The sequence below is a fragment of the Monodelphis domestica genome, chromosome 3 (genome assembly GCF_027887165.1).
Source record: "Monodelphis domestica isolate mMonDom1 chromosome 3, mMonDom1.pri, whole genome shotgun sequence".
Classification (NCBI taxonomy): Eukaryota; Metazoa; Chordata; class Mammalia; order Didelphimorphia; family Didelphidae; genus Monodelphis; species Monodelphis domestica.
Window position 1 is genome coordinate 142360648 of NC_077229.1, and position 23383 is coordinate 142384030.

At 37.3% G+C, this 23383-nt stretch overlaps 1 protein-coding gene across 2 annotated transcripts in view; it reads right to left on the reverse strand.

The window, feature by feature from the left end:
- Positions 1 to 23383, reverse strand: part of COL14A1 (collagen type XIV alpha 1 chain) — a 297645-nt gene that overhangs the window by 147281 nt on the left and 126981 nt on the right. For both annotated transcript variants that reach the window (XM_056823153.1, XM_056823151.1), the window contains exons 15-19: positions 19465 to 19591; positions 17482 to 17621; positions 13022 to 13154; positions 3056 to 3118; positions 1023 to 1174 (exon numbers count right to left, since the gene is read on the reverse strand). In XM_056823153.1, the coding sequence (XP_056679131.1) occupies positions 1023 to 1174; positions 3056 to 3118; positions 13022 to 13154; positions 17482 to 17621; positions 19465 to 19591 (615 nt within the window). The remainder of the gene's footprint in view (positions 1 to 1022; positions 1175 to 3055; positions 3119 to 13021; positions 13155 to 17481; positions 17622 to 19464; positions 19592 to 23383) is intronic.

Consider the following 23383-nt stretch of genomic DNA (forward strand, 5'->3'; position numbering starts at 1 on the left):
GTAAAATAAAAATAATAATAGCTAACATTTGTATAACACTTACTATGTGATAGGCACTGTGTTAAGTACTTTATAATTATTAGGTTATTGGATCCTCATAACACTCACTGGCCTTGTATACTGCTTTTGGCATCAGGAAGATCTGGGCTCCAGGCCCACCTCCAATACTAGCTGTGTGGTCCTGGGCAAGTCACCTAACTACTCAGTGTTCCCAGGTTAAGACTCTAAATTTTAGACAAATGGCTAATCTGGAACAGTGAAGAAAATATCCCCACACCAATGAAATCAGAGGCTTTGGACTCCAAGGCTTAAATCTACTAACTACAAATTTATTAAACATTAAAGGAGGTTCACTGATACAATGAAATGACTATTTTACAATGGAGTCCCTTTTAAACCACCTCTCCTAAGGCATTATGATTTTTGTTAAAAATTGTTAAGCAAAAGAACAAGTCAATTGATCTCTAGAAGGACTGAGGGTTGTAAATTAATTTGAAACAAAGACGATGGCTTAGAATTATAATAGATTAAATCATCAACCATTTATTTATGTCACCTACTATGTTCCAGTTTCTATACTAGGTACTGAGAATGCAAGTATAAAGAATAAAATGTCAGAGAAAATGTGAGAATAAAATGAAATTTTATAACTTCATTTCAAGACCACATCTATTGCATTTATCAAAGTGAGTTTCTATGCTTTCTACTTTTCTAAAAACTTTGGTGGGAGAGAAAAATAAGTAAGTTTTAAAATATAATTATCAATATAGCTTTTTGTTATACATTTACCATTGTATTATTTTAGCATGCAAGTCATTATTAACTAAGCAAAATATGATGAAAACAGTCTTGGCACAAAGTTAGAAATTGGGGAAAACAAAATGATTACCACCATCAAGGAAACTAGCAGTGAAGTTTTTATTAACCAAGCTTATTAATCTCTAGGGATGGGTCTTCTTTGTTAGCTCTGGGTTAGTTAGAAAACTCTTCAGCGGTTCTAGTAAGCTTAAAATCATACAGACCGTTCCTATCACTTCTTCAGCATGGTCCCCTTTAGCAGTTAGGTAGGTCACCCTGAACTGCTCCACTCTGTTGTCTGAAATGTCCCATTTTACCCGAAGGCTAGAAGTAGATTCATCATCTACAACCAGGTTTCTGATTCCTGTTCGGAAAACTAGAACAGACACAATTGAGAGTTAAAGAACTCTTAATGAATGATATTTCCAAAGAGGTGCCAAAGTCTTAGAGGAGATGAATATAAGAACCACACCTCTACCCCAGAAAACATGAAGGGGGAAAAGTAATAGAACTATGTTCCTATATAATTGTCAAATTTGGGGTTTGGGGGAAGCTAAGTGGTAAAGTGGATAGAGTGCCAGGTCTGGAGTCAGGAAGTCTCATCTTGCTGAGTTTAAATTTGGTCTCAAATACTTACTACCTGTGTGATGGTGGGCAAGTCTCTTAACTCTGTTTGCCTCAGTTTCCTCATATGTAAAATGAGCTAGAGAAGAAAATGACAAGCCACTCCAGTATCTTTGCCAAGAAAACCTCAAATGAGGTCATGAAGAGTTAGACGTGACTGAACCAACTAAACAAAGATCTTAATGAAGTATTGCCCTGTTACCATCTATCTCTGTTCCCCCGTTGTGTTTCCTAGTATGCATATATTTCCCCATCCCTTCTAACAATTTTCCTATTCTCTTTCCCTTTAAGTTACACTGTCAAAGTAGGATTCTGAATCCTCTGCCTTCATTTCCTCATTGCTTATTCTCTTTACAATCACAAGGTCACCAGTGATTTCTTTTTAGTCAAATTCCAAAGTCTTAGACCTCATCTTCCTTGACTTTCCTCCAACGTGATAGGGTTTTCCATATGTTCTTTCTTGACATTCTTTCTCAATGCGCTTTCCTCTTTCAGTTTCCATGATACTGGGAAACTCTGCTTTTCTTCCTACTTAAGGGACTTCCTTTTTTTTGCCTGCTATGTGGGTCCTCTTTCAGCTTTCTTGCAGGGACCTGTCTTGTATTTCTTTTGTATTTCTTATAGTACCTAGCATAGTGTTACCCATGTAGCAATTAGCAATTTTCTCAAGGTTTTTGAGATTAGAAAATACCTTTCATTCATATGCTTTTTATTTTTTAAAGTGATTATTGTGACATTATATTTTCTCTATAAGATAGATTACAGTGGTGGTGCACTGAAGAGAGCACTAGAAGAACTAATTATGAAGAACTAATTTCAAATCTAGCCTCAGACATCAGTTATATGATTCTAGATAAGTCATTCAACTTTTTGCCTCTGCTTCTTTATCTGCAAAATGGGAATAATAATACCTTTCTTCCAGTATTGTTATGAGGATTCAATAACCTAATAATTATAAAGCACTTAACACAGTGCCTAGCACATAGTAAGTGCTATACAAATGTTAGCTATTATTATTTTTATTTTACTGGTGCAGAATCAGAGGCACATAGGTTAAATGAAATGTCCAATATCATACAGCCAGTTGATGATTCAGACCTGGGCTAAAATATTGGATTCTTCACTCCCAGAATGGTTCTCTTTCTACTAAACTATAATATTCTAGCATTTACATTTTTGTCATCGTTTTAGATGTGTCCAACTCTTTGTCACCCCATTTGAGATTTTCTTGGCAAAGATATTGGAGTGTTCTGTCATTTCCTTCTCCAATTATAGTATTTTCTGGCATCTAAATTAAATGTGTCATTTTTTCCCAACCACCATTCAAAGAATATCCATATGATGAAAGGTCACAGAAAGAAAGAAGGCATCAGGAAGAAGAAAGCAAAGCCTCTTAGAGAATGATGCTCAAATAGCCAATTTATTGGAATATGAAAAAGAGACAGCAAAGCAGGAGGAAAGTAGAATGGAACAGAAAAGAAACAAATAGGGCTAATGAGAGAGTCAAGAGATTGTGTTTGAGATGTAAATGAGAAACAATCTACTTTTCCTCTTAAAGGAAGGCATGAATTATGACACAACTTTTAAAACAAATTCGTGGGATGGGGGCAAGGCAACATTTATTTATCCTTACCTGTAGTTACTGGGCCAGTTGGAGACACAGTAGTGACAGGAGGTATTGTTGAAGGACCTTCAACTAAAAACAGAAATCACTCATTAAAATTTCTCAAAATGGAAAGCCATGGTTCTGAAATGGTATTAACCCACTCAAAGATGATGTCATCAAAATACTCTATAGTCTCTAGGGGCTTCCTAATGCCTCTAGGATGAATATTAAATTCTCTCTGGCATGTGAAGCTCTTCACATTGTGCCTCCTTCCTATCATTTTACTCATCTCCAGGCTTACTCATTGTTCTTCACACAAAATGTTCTATGTTTCACCTCCATGGGTTTGTACTAACTGTGCCCCCTGCCTGCCATGCTCTCTTTCCTCTCTTCTGCCTCTTGTAATCCCTGACTTCCTTCAAGAACCAGCTCAAGCAGCCACTTTCTTAGAGAATCCTTTCCTGTCTCTGCCTTCTCCATACAAACCATCATCATCCTCCTTCTCATCATCATCATCTTCTTCTTCATGGATGTATTATATTAATTTATTGGAGAAATATAATGCACCATCAAAATAACAGGATGGTAACATTGTCATGTGCCACAACTATTATAAATTGATGCCTTTTCTTCTAAATGTATCTTGTACAGTATCTACTTTCTATGTATCTTTTATATATCTGCTTGTCTCCTTCATTAGAATATAAACTTCCTCATGAAAAGGTAGTTTTTAGACAAAGAAATCAAAGCCATCCAATGCAATAATCTGGGATAATTATGAAGAATTTACAATGGGAAATGCTATTCATCTCCAGAGAAAGAACTACTGAAGTCAGATAGATACAGATCAAAGCATGCCATCTTTCACATCAGTGTATTTACAGTTTTATTTGGGGATTTTGTTTTTGTATGAGTGTGCTCTTACAACAGTGACCAATATGGAAGTGTGTTTTGCATAATAATACATATATGCCCAGATAAAATTGCTTACCATCTCTGAGGGGGGGGGGAGAGAAGGGAAGGACGGATACTGTTTGGATCTTATAATATTGGAAAATGTATTTTGAAAATTATTATTACATGTAATTGGGAAAATAAAATATCTTTGAATTAAAAAAGAAATGAAAGCTATCTATAGTTGTATGAAAAAAGCTTTAATATAGAAAGTGCTTCCAATCTACTCCTTTGTGGAGATAGGAAGTACATAGATATTATACATTGCACATATTTTTGTGCTTATACAATGCAATGATTAGTTATGTTGATATTTTCCTTTTCTTAAAAATACCACTCATATTATGGGATGGCTCTCTAGATGAGAGAGGGGAAGGGATGATTGGAATAACTGGTGATATAAAAAATTGATACTTAAAACTTTAGAAAAATGATTTAAATCACTTTTGATTAAGAAATGCTCATTAAAACAACTTTGAGGTGCCACCTCACACCAATCAGATTAGCTAATATGACAGAAAAGGAAAATGACAAATGTTGGAGGGAATACGGAAAAACTGGGCCCCTAATGCACTGTTAGTGGAGTTGTAAATTGATTGATTTTACCACTCCAGGGGAGAGTAATTTGAAGCTATGCCTAAAAGGATTTAAACTGTGCATACCCTTTGACACAGCAATATCACTACTAGGTCTATATCTGTTATAAATAACAAATAACCAATAAATAATAAGAGTCAATATACTTTATTACATATTCCAAAGAGATTAGTTCTTTTATTGTAGCAAAGAATTGCAAACTGGGGAAATGTCTATCAATTGAGAAATGGCTGAGATGGATTTTGTGATATATAACTATCATGGAATACTACTGTGCTAAAGGAAATGACCAACAGAATAATTTCAGAAAATTCTGGAAAGACTTACATGAACTAATGCAAAGTGAAGGGTATAGAACCAGAACATTGTGCACAATGTTCACAAACAACAATATTATATAATGAACAACTGTGAATGACCTAGATAGTCTTAGCAATTCAGTGATGCAACACAATTCCAAAGAACTCAAACTGAAAGATGTTATCCACCACTAGAGAAAGAATTGATGGAGTCTGAATGCAGACTGAAACATACTATATTTTACTTTCTTTTTTTGTTCAAGTTTTCTTCCACAAAATGACTAATAATAAAAAAAACATTTTAAGTGATTTTGAAACTTAAGATTTTTTTTAAAAGAATATTAAAATTGTTCTTACCTGCAATTGGGAAAAGTTATTTAAATTTAAAAATTAAAATAAAAAAAAAGAATATAAGCTCCTTGAAGGCAGGGACTATTTCACTTTTGGTTTTGTACCCCTAATGCTAAGAAGAATAGTTAGAACTTGAAAAGCAAATAGTAAATGCTTATGGATTGATTTATAAGGCTTTCTCTGAAAGAGGCAGAGAAGATTGGAAATATGTATGGAGAGACGGATGTCAGCTGAAGTTTTCAGTAAGGCTTATTGGGGAGGGAGATCTCAAGCTGGAATCTTTGGGTGGGGGTAAAAGGGTGTAGTCTAGTCCTTGTGAATATTAAAATTAACTCTCCCCTGATTGTGAAGATTAAAATTGTAATCCCTGTCTATTTTTAGAACACCCTATTTAAAGTTGAATGGGAAGATCTGCCCGTTTTTTAGATCTAATCACCAAAAGTGTAACCATCCCACTTAATCATTAAGTGGGAGGTCTATGAACCATGTGTGTGATAGTGGGTGATAACTCAGAATCAACTGACTGCCTCTTGGGCAATGCCTCCAAAGAATGAAAAAGTGGAAGAAGACACAGGAAGTGACACAAAAGGAGTGTCTTTAAGAGGAACAGTCACTTCCTGTGAGAGACACTTCTTCATTCTTTGGAGTGGACACTGAAGGAGAAATCTACTAACTGGACCTGAGACACTGTTCCTGATGAGATTGTTGATCTGACACTTTATGAGTGAAAGAGCTGACTCCCTTCCTGGATATTTTCTGAAGAAACTAGCCTAAAGAGGGACTAGTCTCTTAAGAGAGTTTTTTTCCCCAGGTCCTTGGCTTTGCCTAGGCAAGCTAAGAACCAACTCTTTTTGCCTGGGTTGGGTTAGAGGCTGGAATTAAATTACTTAGTGCTTAGGCTAGATACCTTACCCTATCCTCTCTCTGGTTTTTCTTACTTCACTCTTTCTACATTTTGTAAATAAATTGTAATAAATCTCTTTGAAATTAATATAAATTTCTGGCGACCACACTCTTAAATAATCCAGTCCAACCCTTTTAAAAATAACCCCTTCTTCCCCCTTACATCCTGGAGGAGATTCAACCAGGAAAAGAAAGACTAAGCATCTCTGGTGCAAGGGCCCTTATTTTTGACAGGCATCAATCACACTCTTATCTGAACCACTTGGACAGATCTTTAGCGTCAACTGAATATGTTGGGCACTTTGTGATGCAGAGAGCAGACCCTGGGTTCTGTAAAATTGAGATTTGAACTCTGGACTTCAATCCCCACAAGTCCTTGCTCCACTTCCCCAAAATGCTTTGTAATCTCACGGAATTCTGAGGTGGGCGAGATCGAGAAGGTACTTAAGCTGATTGCAAAGGCTTTTGAGCTCTCTCTTTTGGACTTCTGTTTTGGAGCAGACGTGGCTCTTTCCATAATGTAGGTGAGGTCTTGACTAGGCCTCTGGCCTAGGCACGTGTTTTCTTATCCTGTATTTTCTTTAATCCTTAATCTTCAATAAACCTCAAAAAAATATAATACTCCTTGCAGAGAGAAACTAATTTCTACCTGCCTCAGTCTCCCCTAAATTTTAATCTTTACAGTTCCCAAAGTCCATCTCAGTTCTTTTCTGAATCCATTCTGTTCAGGCACACCACCCAGACACCCCACAGGCCCTAGACATCTCCCCCACTTCTTGATGTCTCCTCAAAAGCTCTTTTCTCTATACTTTTGAAGGGTGGTATTACTTTCAGGGACTCCTATGCACCTGTACTGGGTAGCCAGATTTGGTATTATATCGACTTAGGTTTGTTTTAAGGTAGGTAGTTACTGGGTGGCAGGAGAGTATACAGATTGTGCCCTTCCATAACAGACTTGGAGCTGTTTAGAGTGGTCCAGGGGTATGGGAGACTTATCTCTTCAGAAAAGCTAAGCATCTCTGGTGCCAAGAGTCTTAGATTAAAAAGATACCAATCATTCCAGCCTGAACTATCTGGACAGCTCTTTAGCTCAGGTAAGTAGACTAGGTGTAGCACTGTGCTCCTGGTGTCTGTCTCAGTGTCTTGGTCCTACTCTCCCCTCCCTCCCCCCAATTGAAGGCAAAAGCACACATACCTCATCAAGCCAGCATGGCACCACCTGAACTGCTTCAAGAGCGCGCGCACACACACACACACACACACACACCACTTCAGGCTCCTTGATGTTTGCATAAAATCCCTTTGTTTATACTTCTGAGGGTTAACATGGTACTCCCTGACGTGCTTTCAGAGAAAGCCTTAACCTGTGCTCCTATCCTGAGGAGCTTTGACTTTACAGAAACCATAGACCCAGGTGTGTTTCAAAGGCAGGGAGTAACTGAGGGGCAGTATTGTGTACAGGGCTAGCACTCTCTCAGAAAGGCAATTTAATCTGACCTATACCTTTATAGGGCAGCTAGGTGGTATAGTGGATGGGTTCCAGGCCTGGAATCAGAAAGATGCAAATTTAAATATGGCCTCAGGTGCTTACTAGTGTGTGATTGGAAATCTTGTGCCTTTGAACTACATTTCTCAGGAGCCCACTGACTTCCTTCCATTTTACATGTACCAATTACAGCTAAAGCTTTGCTTAGGGCTGCCCAGAGGGCAGTCAGTCAATTCAGATTTGTCACCCACTATTGCACATGTGGGTCACAGACCTCCCCCACTCAAGTGTAAGTGGGGTATATACTTCTGGTGATTAAATCTAAAAATGGGCAGGGGAGAGTTAATCTCATCTTTACACTAGCTACATAACCCTTGGACAAGTCACTTAACCCTGTTTGCCTTGGTTTTCTCATCTGTAAAATGAACTGGAGAAGGAAATGGCAAACCATTCCAGTATCTTTGCCAAGAAAACACCAAATGGAGTCATGAAGGGTCAGACATGACTAAAACAACAGAATGAAAGCCCAGTGGTAGAGTAGCCATATGGCAGGCACTCAATAAATACTAATTGAATGAATGAATAAATGAGTGAGAAAAACAATTTATGCAATAACCACAACACCCAAAAGAATAACAGCTTTGAAAGACTTAAGAACTCTGAGCAATTGAATGACCAACCACCTATTCCTGAGTACTGGGAACAACAAGCCATGCTATCCATCTTCTGACATAAAGATGGCAGCCTCAAGGATTAGAGGCAATTGAAGCAGTCTGGTATAAAAGAAAAAACACTAGAATTTGAGTCAAGAGTTATCAGGTTATAGTTCTGGCTCCATCATTGACTACTTGTTGCTGATGTACAAATCATTTCAATGAGGATTCACCTGTCAACCTGACCAGATAGGGCTTGATCAGTGATGGTGAACCTTTTAGAGACTGAATACCCAAACTTCAACCCTCATGCCACATGTGAGCACTCCCCCCCCCCCCCCCCCCCGCCTCCTTACCCCAGACAGGAGAGAGAGAGAAGTGCTCCTATTGGGTTGCTGGACAGAGGGGCAGGTCATATGAGAAATGTCCTCAGGTGGAAAGGGGAAAGGGAGTAGCCCTCTCTGGCATGTTCTAGCACATTGCCATAGGTTTGCCAACATGGGGCTAGATGTACTCTGGTGAATCTGTACTAAATTGACAAAATGATATGGAATCATAGAATCTGAGTATATAAAGGGACCTCATTGATTATCTAGTCAAACTCATACACTAAAGGAATCCCAATTAAAACATATCCATGGAGTAGATGTTTTGTCTTTGCCATCGCCTCCCTCTTGTTTGATTTCTTTCCCCTGAACATTATCAAACATTGCTTGTTTCTTTTCTGCCTTCTCCCTTACTCTCCTCTGATGGCTAGTTCTCACACGCTTATTGTATCAGGTAAAGCATTCCCTTCTAGGTTGTCTATCTATATGGCAGAAAAAAAGGTGTTTCTTTCATAGCTAAGACTTTGTTCCTTGAAGAAACGCTAGAGGGGATGTTTTTAGGGGAGGAAGGAAGAGGAACATTTTCAATTTCCCCTTTTTTAAGAATAAAAAGATCCCTCTGAAACCCTCTTTAAAAAGTTCTATTGTATTAAAGACAGAACTACTTTTCATGGGAAGGGAAATGTTGGTGGTTGGAGAGGATAACGATAGGGAAGAACAGTGAATTTGATGTGCTAATGTCATGCTAGAGGACATATAGGCTTATGGAATTAATTCATTTTTCCAAATTGGCAGGAAAGTATTTGAAGTTTCTTTTATTCAAGAAAGTATATTCTAATAGACTTATTACCCTTCTGTAAGTCAGATAGCTACAGAGGAATTGATGCAATAGGTCCTCTGACTAGGTGCCTGGATGAATTGATGAACACACACTGATACAATATTTCTAATCTTCCATGTAGATCATAGAGCCTTCGCTTGGGTGGGGTCTCCCTTTTTCCAGGATGTGCAACTCTGTTGCCAGTTCCACATAAGAGTAAAATACACCAGAATAGGGTAGCTTATTCATACATCGAGCCTAGTGATTCAATCACATGAACCCTTATCCTCTTCCTCCCTCCAAATCAGGGGAGTTGCCATGGTCAATACTAAAAGCCAAGCTCTTCACTAGTTTTATCTGACTTAGATGAAGCAATTATTCATCATCTTCATGGGCCAGGCCCTGACCTAGACACTGGGGATACAAGTACCAAAAAATAAAAAGCTTACATTCTAATTTAAAAAATTACTATCTATAAATATATCTAGCATAAATATTAAGTGAATAAATACAAATATGTACAAAGAAGTTAAATAAAAGGTAATTTGGGAAGCAGTGCACCAGGTTTGTTTCTGTATGTGTGTGTGTTTGTGTGTCATTTTATTTATTTATTTTTCAAATTGTGTCCCTCTCACTCCTGGAGCTGGCAAGCAATTCAGTCTGGGTTATACATGTATTATCATGCAAAACATGTTTCCATATTATTCATTTTTGAAAGTGAATAATCTTACAAAACCAAAACCCCAAAACATATACCCAAATAAACAAGTGATATGCTCCCACCTGCATTCTTACTCCAATAGTTCTTTCTCTGGAGGTGGATAGCATTCTTTGCCATTAGTCCCTCAGAATTGTTCTGGATCATTGTATTGCTGTTAGCAACAAAGTCTATTACATTTGATCGTTCCTATCGGTCATTTTCAAAGGAAGAAAGCCATGTTATAAATTTGTTATTTTTGTTCTTCTTCAGTTGTTTCCCATTCATGACCCTATTTGGGGTTTTCTTGGCAAAAATACTAAAGCAGTTTGCCATTTCCTTCTTGAGCTCATTTTACAGATGAGAAAACTGAGGCAAAAAGGGTTAAATGACTTGCACAGGGTCACAAAGCTAGTGTCTAATGCCAGATTTGACCTTGGAAAGATGAGTCTTCCTGACTCCAGACCCAGTGCTCTATCTCCTGTGTCACCTAGCTGCCCATATAAATATTAGCTATTTACTATTATTATTCTGGCATAATTTTATCCCATCTGGAATGGCATATGAGGAATCTTCTCTATAGAGGACAAAATTTCTAATAGAGTGTTTTAATAATTTAATCCAAAATTTGACCCACACATTTGACCCACAATTATGTCTTCAGAGTCCTAATGTCAGCTTCTTATGGAAAGGCAGAAAGTTGCTTTGAACTTGGGTACTTGTCATGTACAGCATAATATGGAGAAAGATTGATGTTATTGTCTGTTATCTTGAAGGTTTTTATAATCCCAACTAGCCTTGTGAAACGGATCTATTGGAAATATGTGCTTGACTGCTCAAGGCTAGATATATCTTTCTGTATCCAGAGTCCTCCCAGCGTGTGGACAGACTCATCAAATGCTTGTGTTTTGTGTGTGGAAAGGCTCATACAGTGACAGGAGTTAGAGATGGAAGGGAGGGAGCATAGAAGTCATCTAACTGAAAAATTCATAAAATATTACAGCTGGATCAGATTAGCTTGTCAGATTATCATAAATTTAGAGTTGGAAGAGACCTTAGAAGTCATTTGGTCCAACTCCTTCCTTTAAAAATGAAGAAATCGAGGTCCAAAAGGTTGCCTTATCCAAAGCCAAACAGGCAATAAGTAGAAGTGATGAAGTTGGAACCCATGTCTTCTGATTCCAAAATCCAGGGCTCTTTCAACTACACCAACCATGTACATAGATTCAACCAGAGCACCATAGTTTTATGGAGTTTAAGTACTGATAGGGGTTTTGGTTGAATCCTGAGCTAACCCTTCACACTTGGCTCTCATTGTTAGCATTTCCCTATTTACACATGAGCCCTTTGTTAGTGGCACAGTGGATAAAGCATAGGACCTAAAGTTCAAGACCCGAGTTCAAGTCCAGTCTCAGATATTTACTATTTATGTGACACATGGCAAGTCACTTAACCCTGCCTGAATTTCATCATCTGTAAAATGAGCTGCAAAGGGAAATGGCAAACCACCCCAGTATCATTGCCAAGAAACCTCAAATGGGTTCATGTAGAGTCAGACATAGCTGAAACAGTAGACTACACAACAACCTTTGTGAGTAGGGACTATTTCATTATAGTTTTTTGTATCCATAGCACCTAGCACAGTGTCTGGCACTTAGTAGGTGCTGCTTAATAGATGCTTATTGGTTGATTGATTACAATCTTCAGTTACTCCAATCCTTCCTATTGTCACAGGCCAATATCTGCACACTTCCTTATGTCATTTTTGGCATAGTAGATAAAGCACTTAGCCTAGAGTCAGGAAGAACTGAGTTCAAATCCAGTCCCAGACACTGACTAGCTGTATAACCCTGAGCAAATGACAATCTCCATCTGCCTTGATTTCCTCCACTATAAAATGGGAATAATAATAGCACTTATTTCACAGGGTTGTTGTGAGGATCAAATGAGATATTTGTAAAGTGCTTAGCCCAGTGTTTAGGACAAAGTAAGCATTTAATAAATGTTTATTCCATTCTCTCTTCTTCCTCCCTTCAAAATTTTCACTTGATAGTAAACAAGTTTAACTTTATACTGTCCCCAATCCTTGAGTTCTTTGTTCTTTTGTCTTATATCCTTTCATCCCTTGCCAATCCTAATCTAGAATCATGCCTATCTTCTCCACTCTAATACAATGTTATGTGAGTTGCTCTCTGTAACTTTCCCTGTCCTATTCTCTTCCCCAGGCTACCCATATCCTTCCACCACACATCCCCTTCCACACACCATCTGCTTCTGTACATACTACCCCCACCATCTGCCTCTGTACTTTCTGTGCCTATTTGCCCTTATGCACTCCATGCCTTATTAAAATATGACTTGAAGTCTCGCTTCCCACTGCTTTTGCAGTGTTTCCTGGTGAATATCAAAGAACCAGGTGTGTCTGCCCTATTTCATAATTTCATAAATTAATTAACAATTACTTATAAACTTACTATATTGACTAGAAGGAAGGTGGTGAGTGGTCAGGGGGGACTAGAACAAGATACAATTTTAATACATCTTAACCAGCCATATAATCCTACCATTTGAGTCATTAAAGGGTTAGAATTAAAGACAGGGAAGGGGCACTGTAGCCAGAAGGTGACAATTAATTTATATGGGATATCTGTAAGGGTCCCCTATTCTTCCTGGTAAACACACTAGCAGGGGATCATTGAGCAGACTTTTATCTGATACCTGGGGCCTGAAAGTAAATATAGTTACAGTACAGATAAATTGCAATGGAAGGGGCTAAGTCCCATGTCAGGGGCTCTAGGGGAAAAAGAAAACCCAAGTTTGTTGGATATAGGAGGACAAGTCTAGAATTGTACAAATTGTAATGAAACAGTTTTGGCTAGCAGCATTCCAGCTTGTATCATGACTTACGTGTAGTTCCAAAAACGCTCAACACTTCTGTCTCACTTTCATCACTGAGTACTGCCAACAGAGAAACTTCATACTCTGTGCCAGGTTGTAGTCCTTCAATAACATATGTATCTTGATCTTCATTTAAGACAACCTGAAATATATTTAGTCAGTTGTCACATAATGATGGAGAAGAAGGATCAGGAGAAAGGAAAGAAGGAAGGAAGGAAGGAAGGAAGGAAGGAAGGAAGGAAGGAAGGAAGGAAGGAAGGAAGGAAGGAACGAAGGAACGAAGGAAGGAAGGGAAGAAGGAAGGGTGGGAGGAAGGAAGGGAGGAAGGAACGAAGGAACAAAGGAATGAAGGAAAGAGAACAAGAACAAGAAGAAGGAGAAACTAGTTAAGAAAATGTAACTGAGAATATGCTACCCTATTTGAAACCAATTAACTTAATTCGAGATTAAGTAATTTTATTGTTTTAGCCATTTCCTTTATTGACACAGGTCACAACTTCTTTGATCATCTTCATGAGTTGCTATGGCTGGAAAAAAAATCATTATTCACTGGCCAAACTTTTGATCATTGAGTTTTTAATTGATTAATGAAATTTCAGTCTACTAAAATCCCCTATCTCTCAACTGGCTTTCCATGCTTCTCCAATTTGTATTTGTAAGTTGATTTTTTTTTAAATCCAAGAGTAAGACTTTAGATTTACATCTATTAAATTTTACCCTATTTGTTTCGGCCCAGTGTTACAGACTGTTAAGATTTTGGAGGATCCTGTCATTCATTGTGTCATCTAAGTGGCACAGTGGATATAGTGCTCAGCCTGGAATCAGGAAGATCTAACTTCAACTTTGGCTTCAGATACTTAACTGGTTTTGCAGTGAAGAGTCATTTAACCTTTGCCAGCCTTAGTTTCCTTAAATGTAACAGGGATTATAATAGTATTTACTTTCTAGGGCTGTTGTAAGAACCAAATGAGGTAACAGGTATAAAGCCTCAGCACCTGGCACTTAGTTGGTGCTTGATAATGCTTTTTTCCCCCTTTCTCTTAGCTATATCTTCTAATATTGCACCACCAACAAATCAAACAAGCATACAATGTACGTTTTTATACAAATCAATGATGAATGTTAAACAGTACAAGGTCAATCACAAATCCCCAGGGCACTCTCTGGAAACTCCTTTCTGTGCCATTCAACAGGTTATGAATCTATCCTTTCATACAACCATCTAGCCCAGAGACATCAAACATGCACCTGGCTTGTCATGCTGCTCATAATACTCCAATGAGGCTTGTGTCAGATTAAAATGTATTTGGGAAATATTTAACAAAACAAATAAAAACACAACATAGACAACATTACATTTTAAAATGAAGACAATATTAGTGATGCCTTTTCTATTTGAATGTGACACCAACAATTTAGCCTACATTTCACCATCCTTTCCAAAAAGCCATCTCAAGGAACTTTATCAAGTGCTTTGCTAAAGTGAAGTCAAACATTGAATAATTGTAATGAAGAAATAAGGAATCATCTCCTTCCTTTTGGCAGCGAAGTGAGGGACTACATTTGGAAATGTTGCATGTACTGTTAGGTAAGATTGCTAGAATCAGTTAGTTTTGCTTAACTGGTGTTCTTTGTTTTAAGGAAGGCTTCATTTGGATGGAGGAGTGGAAGGATATCATTTCCAGAAATGAATAAAATGTGAAAACAAAAATGACTGATAAATATATCAGAAACAAGCAAGATCTTGGTAAACAAACAATATTTATACCATTTTCCTGATGTATCAGCTTCTTAACTCCACCAGAAAAGAAATTAATTTAGTCTCATATGACCTGCTTTCAGGGAAATCATGTTGGCTCTCTAGGACCATTGCATCCTTTTCTAGATATCCAGCAACCAGTCTTTTATTTATACTAGAATTTTGTTAGAAACTAAAGGTAGGTGTCCTTACCTGTAGTTTACAAACTACACTCTTTTCTTTTCTAGAATTCAGGACACTTGCTTTTCTGTCTTGTGAATCTATTCTCAGGTTCCAGGATCTTTCAAAGGTCACTAACGATGACTGAGGAATTCCATTCTTTTGGTTCTTTCAGTAATATAGGGTGTAATTTGCTTTGTGACAGATAAGTAAGTACACTCTTGGTGTGCATTCAATCTGTAGCACTTCCCATGTCTCCTGAGTTTATTTCTCCAATAGAACTTTAGGCCGTGGGGATCCTACTTCTCCTATCTCTGGTCCTTTTGAAATTCTCTCAAAATCTAGGATGCATGTTAGTGCAAACCTGGCATTTCTTCTCTTTTCTGTCATAAATTCTAAGGTGACAATTAATCACTTCTCCCCAATGTTCCCATCAGCAACTAATTCCTCTTTATTAGTTTAAATTGGTTCCAAAAAATCAGTTCTTATTGATTTGGCTATCTTTTAAAAGATGAAATTACCATTAAAATATATTAAATGATCCAATTTTCACTCATAAACATCATTTTCTTAATGCAGTGCCTTGTAAAAATGTGAATGCTTTTTAGTCATTTTTCAGTCATGTCCAATCCTTAATGATCCATTTGTGATTTTCTTGGCAAAAATACTGAAGTGGCTTGGCATTTCTTTCTTTCTTTTTTTAAACCCTCTCCTTATATATTAGAATCAATAGTGTGTATTGATTCCAAGACAGAAAAGTGGTAAGGCTAGATAGTGGGAGTTCTGACTTGCCCAGAGTCACTCATTTCCTTTACCAACTCATTTTATAGATGAAGAAACTAATGGAAACAGGGTTAAATGGTTTGCCCAAGTCACACAGACAGCAAGTATCAGAGGCCATCTTTGAACTTAAGTCTTCCTGACTCTAAATTCAAAACACTATCCACGGTGCCAACTGGTTGCCCTCTAGATATGTGCTAAGGATATGTAAGTTCCTTAATTCTTGGAATATCTACTGATGAATTTGCCTGAGGCATTTAAAGATTAAATGACTTGACTAGGGTCCTAAGGTGTTAGAAGAGGGATTTGAACTTACATCCTTTTCAACTACAAATCAAGAACTTATCCACTATGCCATATTGCTTCCATGTCTTGTACATAGTAGTTATTTAGCCAATGTTTGTTGAATTGACATCAGTCTTAGTAAATTTTTCTAAATTCTGTCTGTCAAGATAATGTGGCACTATATAAATTGTCAGAAATGGATGGTAGATATCAAGTCTGGCAAGGGTTCTCAATTATATGCCCCATGAAGGGGGAGAGAAAAGGAAGGAATAAATATTTATATAAAACCAAGTAGGTGCCAGTTACTGTCATCATTGCTTTATAAATGTTGTCTCACTTGATCAGAATGTATGAGAACGTAAGACAGAAAGTATCTTTGTGACCACCAGGCATAGTACCCCTCAGGTGGAGTCATTAGCCACAACTCTTCTACCTTTGACTTTTATTGGTTCATCTTTCATCTAATGATAACTTTTAGAGCCACAACATCATTCCTTAGAGAGCAGTTGGTTACTTCTACCTCAAGGTCTTAATTTCCTTACTTTTGGGGAAGAGGCTCATATCTATTATTTAACTCCACTTGGCTCATGGTCTTTATTCTTCCTTTTTTTTTATGTCCTTCCATCTACTACATAGGTTGGGATTCTGTCCTTTGTCTTCTTTTACAACAAGCCTTTCCCAATTTTTTGAGGAATGCAGTTCGCCCTAATAATCTAAAGAGTGGGAAAGTGTTACATGAACCTTTTACCATCTCTTCTGGAAGACAGGTTGACCTCAACTTTATGCATTGATAACTGTTACTCGGTTATGGCAGAAAGAATATATTCTCTTTGTAGGTGAATTCCAAATGCATCCTACTTTACATATTTGATGGAATTAAGATTCTAATTCCATTGTGATTTTTGCTATTAGTTCATTTGAACAATTCCCCTGGACAACTTCTGAGGATATTTTTGTGCAATAAAATATAATTAGAAAATAATGGAATTATATATATTTCCTTAAAAGATAAGCTTATAAAATATTCACAAATTAGCATTTTAGCAGAATACTTAGACACATGAATAAGAAGAATGATGAATAGTTTTGTGTCATTTTCAGATCACTTACCAGCAATTCATTTAGTTGGATTTATAACACTCAGCTTACTTTAAACAAATATAAATCAGAGGGCCCAAAGAAATCCATCCACATATTAGGGCAGAGTTATTAATTTTTTCATGTTATGAACCCCTTCACCACCTGGAAATGCCTATGAACTCCTCAGAATAGTTTTAAATATATAAAGTGAAATACCTAGGATTACAAGGGAAACCAATTCTATTGAAGTAGTTATTAAGTTATATATTCTTTAAAGTTTCTGGACCCCAGGTTGAAAATGCCTGTTCTGAGGTCTTACTCAAATGAGACAACAACTACCCATTCTCATATGATAAATTAAAGATTGGTCTTTTAGCTTGTACATTTTCTTCTGGTTTCTACTCACCTGTTCAACCTTTCCACCATATACTGGCATCCACATCAATTTCTGCTTGGCAACATCAAGAGATAACGGCTTCCAACTCACTCTAAAACTATCTTCTGATACTTCATCAATCTCCAGATACTGTTGGGCTGGAACTTGTTCTGCAAGCCAAAGTTTTGGATTGTGTTAGGCAGATAAAAGAGCTGGCAAAGCCAAACCACAGGAACCTTCCTGGAGCCATTGGAAAACTGGAGGGTGACCATGAATGGAGCAGCTAGAAAAACTCCCCTAGAGATATGTCATAGAGCACTAAGATAAAGTGAAAATAATCCCACACTGGTTTAGTGGGTGGGTGAGTGAACTAATTTTCTTTTCCTAGTGCTCATAAAGGGCATGAATGGGGGGGAAAGCATTTAAAAAATATCAACAAGTTGGCTTTTAAAAGCAACAGAATCCCATTTAAGAGCCCATTTGTAATTCATAGGATCAAAGTACTTGATCTGGAAACAACTTTAAAAGTAAGCCAATTAGTCCAAAACCTTGATTTTGCACATGAGGAAACAGTTTCCTTGAGATGAACTGACTTGCTCCAGCTCACACAGGTAGTGAATGGCAAAGCCTGAATTTGAAACAAGAACCTCTTGCTCTAAATCCAATGTTCTTCCCACTACAATATAGATGTTCATTCTACTTGGTGTGTATTATTGGTTTTTAATTTTCAGAACCTACTCCATTGGACTATCTCTTTTGCTCTTTTAATAAAACATGAAATTATGGAAATTGCATTCACTATTTCCCCAACTATTTTGTTGTGACTGATTATAATAGCACCCTGGTGACTGAAGGAATTCACAGTTGGCCCTATTCTCTTCACTACTTACTTCATTACTTGGTAATGTTAAATGCTTAGGGATCATTACATGATGACATAGATGGCATGTAGCCCACATTAGCAGATGACACAAAACTGGGAGGGATAGCTAAAATGTTGATTGAGAGAGTCAGTAATGGAAAAAAAATTCAGGAGACTGAGAAAATAAGCCAAATATAACAGATAAAATTTAGTGTGGATAAATGTAAAATCCTATGCTTCAGTTCAAAAAATCAATGGCACAGGACAAGCTAAGAGTCCTGTAATTTAACAGCAATTCAATTTTTTTTTCTTTAAATTTTTGGCTACATTAATGAAATTATATTGACTAAAACAAGAGAAATAATTGACCTAGTGAAATCTCATCCAACCCCATAATGATAATTGTGGATGTTAAAAGGGACATTGGCAAACTAGAGTATATCCAAAGGAAAGGGAACTCTGCTAGGTCTTAGAGATATAAAGATGAAAATACAACCAATTGCTCTCAAGAATTATTCTACAAGTTAATTATACTATACAGTTGAGGCTCACTCCAGATACACTAATGTGCAGAAATGAGAAAAAAAAATCATAGGCTTATAGAATCTTAGGTTGATATGTCTAGAGCTGGAAGAGAATTTGATTAAAATCTAGTCCAAAACACAGTTTACTATATAGATGAAGGATTTGAAATTCAGGTAGATTAAATGATTTGTCCAAGGTCACTCAAGTAATAAGTAGTAAAACCAGGATTTGAACTCTCCATAACCAGTGCTTTTATCCCTGTGGATCAGTCCTGGATAAGCAGCTGAAAAGGACAATTTGGAATTTATCTGGTCATTTATACTATGTTAGTTGAATAGACATAAGAATTAGCTACGGTTTCTGGGTCTGGAAAAAAGAAATACCTTTCTTTCTACTCCCTCAATTTCAAAGAAAATGAATAGCCAGTTGAGACAATGCAAACTGCATTTTCCCTTGATTAAAAATAATGGCAGTGGAGGTAATTGGGTAGGGCAGGGGAAGAATGTCATTCCTTTCCAAAGTCAAATCAGAGTTGGAAAGATATTGCTCTAAGTTCTGCCTTCCTGAGATGTAAGTAGATACCAATTGCTTTTGAAAACATTTCAAAAAATGGAATGAAGACTTACTTGTGGTGAAACTCCCCATCAGAGGCTCAGACTGCCCTTCCTCATAGATGGAAAAAATGGCAACATTATAGTCAGTGAGGGATGTCAAGCCTTTCAGTGAATATGTGGAAACACCATCAACTTCAACCTGTAGAAAGTAAAAGTCATAACAGCTACATTTGATACTCTCTAAATCCAGGAAACCAAAACCATTTCATTATAATCTGTGGCTGACTTGGCTGGCTGACAGCAACATAAATACTAGCAGCACTGTCATTGATACTTTGAGTATGGTTTGTTTATTAGCTTATATTTCTGAATTTATATCTGTAATCATATCACTAATCAGTTAATTCTCATGACATCCTTGTGAATTGGGTCTGTGCTATTTCTATTTTGCAGACAGACAATTAAAATGACAAAGAAACTAACATTTGCCAAAGCTCAGCTTCTAGGCTTCAGTTTTGCCTCCTGAACTCTGCTGCCTCATTAGCCAAGTTATGTAGATCCTATTCAAATCCTGTGACATTTTTGTAGCTTTAGAGTAAAAGCAAGTTCAAAGAAATCTGAGGAATCATTCTGGGCATGGAATCTTATAAAAACGTGGCAAAGTGTATAGAGTGCTAGCCTTGGAGTCAGAAAGAACTAGATCCAAATCCCATCTCATACAGATCATCATCATTATAAACTTTGTCCTCATTTATTTCACCTGGTACAGTTCTTGTCCTGTATCAGGGGCTTAACAAATAGTTAAGTCCCATAGTAGGTACTTAACAAATGCTTGTGGATTGATTTTCGTAGATTTTAATCAAGAAAAATTCATTAATCAGGTATCTTGCAATGTGCTAGGAACTGGGGATACAAAAAGAGGGAAGGGTGGAATGCTGGACAGTGGAAAAACAGAGTGCAGAATCAGGAATCAGAGTAACTACCTTTGTGACCCTTGCAAGTGACTTAAACTTCATCAGCCTCAGTTTCCTTATTTAGAAAATAGGTATAATAATAGCATCTACCTTCAAGGTTTGTTGTTAGGATATGTAATTATATTTGTAGAGCATTTTGCAAACTTTAAATACATTATATAAATACAAATATAAATACATTATAAATGTTATTAGTGTTACCTTCTTCTGAGCCTCAGTTCCCTCATCTGTAAAATGGAAATGAAGATAACACTTGCCTCCTAACAGTGTTGTAAGGGTTAAGAATATGTATGTAAAGGCGTTTGTGAACCTTAAAGTGCTACATCAAAGTGTTATTTTTTAAATATGCTAAAGTTCTTCACTTCTATAGAGAGACATCTTTGGAAGCAATGTTGATCAGTTACACAAGTGGTGTCAGCATGGAGGACCTGCCTTAGGGAAACCAAGAACATTAGAATCGTAAGGGAAGGATGAAAAATGAAGAGACTTGGCAGTGGAGATAGTTTGGGTGATTTGAGAACTCGCTTTAAGGAGATGGAATTGTTTCTATGAGAAGGCAGACCTATAAAAGATGCATCCCTAGGTCTCTGGCTGGGTTAGCTTGCCAACTAGCTCCACTATTTGGAGTCACTCCAGGGTACCTTCATATAAGTCTCAGAATTTTTGCTTTTCTTTGTATTCCCTACTATCTGCCTCCTGACTAGCTCTTCAGCTGCTTTTGTTCCCTGCTCTCAGAGATATGCTACATCTAAATCCATCAGACTTAGCCATCATCTCTTGGCACTTTAAATGAGAAGCTCTTCCTTTATTCCTTTTTATCTTGTCTGAATATAGGATCAAAGGTCTAAAATTAGATGGGGACTCAGAGATCACCTAGTCTAACCCCTCATTTTACTGATAATGAGGCAAATGAGACTCAAGGAGTCAAAGGGATTTGCCCAAGATCACATAGAGAGTCAGTGTCAGAGCTGGGATGTGGCTCCTAGTTACCCAGGACTCTGGTCCCAGAAATGATTTGGAGTATATTTCTAAGAGCTGCCATGAAAGTCCTACTTAAATATCTCATGCTAGCTCACCAGGTGTCCTGCTCTGACAGGTTCTGCTAAGCTAGAGGAGCTTCATGTATGCTCTCAGCAACAGACTGCCCTTTCTGTCATTGGGCCAACCAATGTAAGATTGGATAGGCCATTGCCAGATCACTAATCAGGACCTGATGACACATTTGGAGCACAGTAACTTTTGAAACAGATGAAAACCAAAAAAATGGTGCTTAGTTCTATGTGGTGTCTTTCAAGTTCTGTACCCCACAGTCATACTGAAGGAGGGCATTAAGGGGATGGAAAGGTATACGGCCAATATAGAGTTTTTATAAGCCTATTTACAAATATTAATTTAATTACTAATACTTTGTTATTAATAATAACATACATTATGTTTATGTATGTATTGTGCACATATGCATAGACACATATATTTCTTTATATCTATTTTTCTCACAAGTAAATTTCTCAAAACAAGAAGCCCTGTGCAAGGCTGTGAAATATTATTTGTCTATGATCACTTAGGTTGTAATAGTAATAGCTCAAATTTACATAGTGCTTCAAGGTATGCAGAGTGTTTTACCTGTGTTTAACCTCATTTAATCTTCATAACAACCCTGGGAAGAATTATCTTCAGTTTACAGATAGGGAAACTGAGGCTGATAAAAATTAAATGATTTGCTCGGTCTACTATATAGATCATAAGTATCTAAGACTAAATTTGAACTCAGGTTTTCCTGACTAGATCTATTTTGGTCCATAGTGCCACCTATCTGCCCCCTACTAATATAGTAATAAGCATCTAAGGAAAGATATTTTTTTTTCAATTTTTGCTATAAGTGAAAGTAGAAAACAGAATAGTCAATAAGTGAAGGAACAGCTCCCTAGTTCCCTCCAGAGAGGCAAATAGAAAGGGCTTGCAGGTAGTAAGTGCTGAAAGGAAAATAGAAACATCCTTTCATGGGGACTCCTGATTATCTCACCTTCTATTGTTTACATGATGTGCATAAGCAGTTCACCATGAGATAACTGCAGCCTATACACCAATCTCTGTGGCAAAGGATCAAGAAGTAGGGGAGTGAGAAATCTGACAAGATCCTTCAAATCAAGTTAATATATACTGATAGAACTAATTGAAAGTGGAAGAGGCATGGAGGGAAAAAATATGTTGGGAAATATCACTCAGGAATAAGACCAAAAAAAAGGTTGAAGATATGTAGATCACGAATAAGTCTCTCAACCAGTGCTTGTACTAGTTCACAAGAGCCAGTTGTGAAAAGGAGCATTTACACCTTGGAAAGAGGCAAACACTACAGATAAGGACTTGATTTATTGTTTTGCTAATTGTCTAGATCAATGTTGGCAAAATATTGGCACACAGGTGGGGTGGCACAGGGGAGCTGCTCAATTATCCCTCTTCCCAGCACTTGAGGACATTTTTTTGCATGCTCTACCCCTCTGTCCAGCTGACCAATGCAAGCACTTCCTCCCTCCGCTCTCTGGGATTATTTAGGGGGCTTGAAGATGCAGTTTGGGCACATGAACTTGAAAACATTTGCCAACATTGCTTTAGACTTAAGAAAGAAGAGACTTGGAAGGCATTGCCATGAATAAATACCAAACACCACACACATATGAAATGAAGTTGCCTCTATCTCTTTTTAAGATGGAGAAAATCTTAATAATGCTGATTAAAATGTTTTGGATTTGCTTTTTTTCCTCAGAGTCAGCTATCAAACATTTACCCAAATACCAAATATATATATATGTATGTATATATAAGTACTTTTTAAAAAACCTTACCTTCCAATACACTGTACTGGTTCTAAGGCAGAAGAGGGATAAGGGCTAGGCAATGGAAGTTAAGTGACTTGCCCAGGGTCACACAGCTAGGACATGTCTGCGGCCAGATTTGAACCTAGAACCTCCCGTCTCTAGGCCTGGCTCACAATCTACTGTTATTAAGAAGAGACTTGG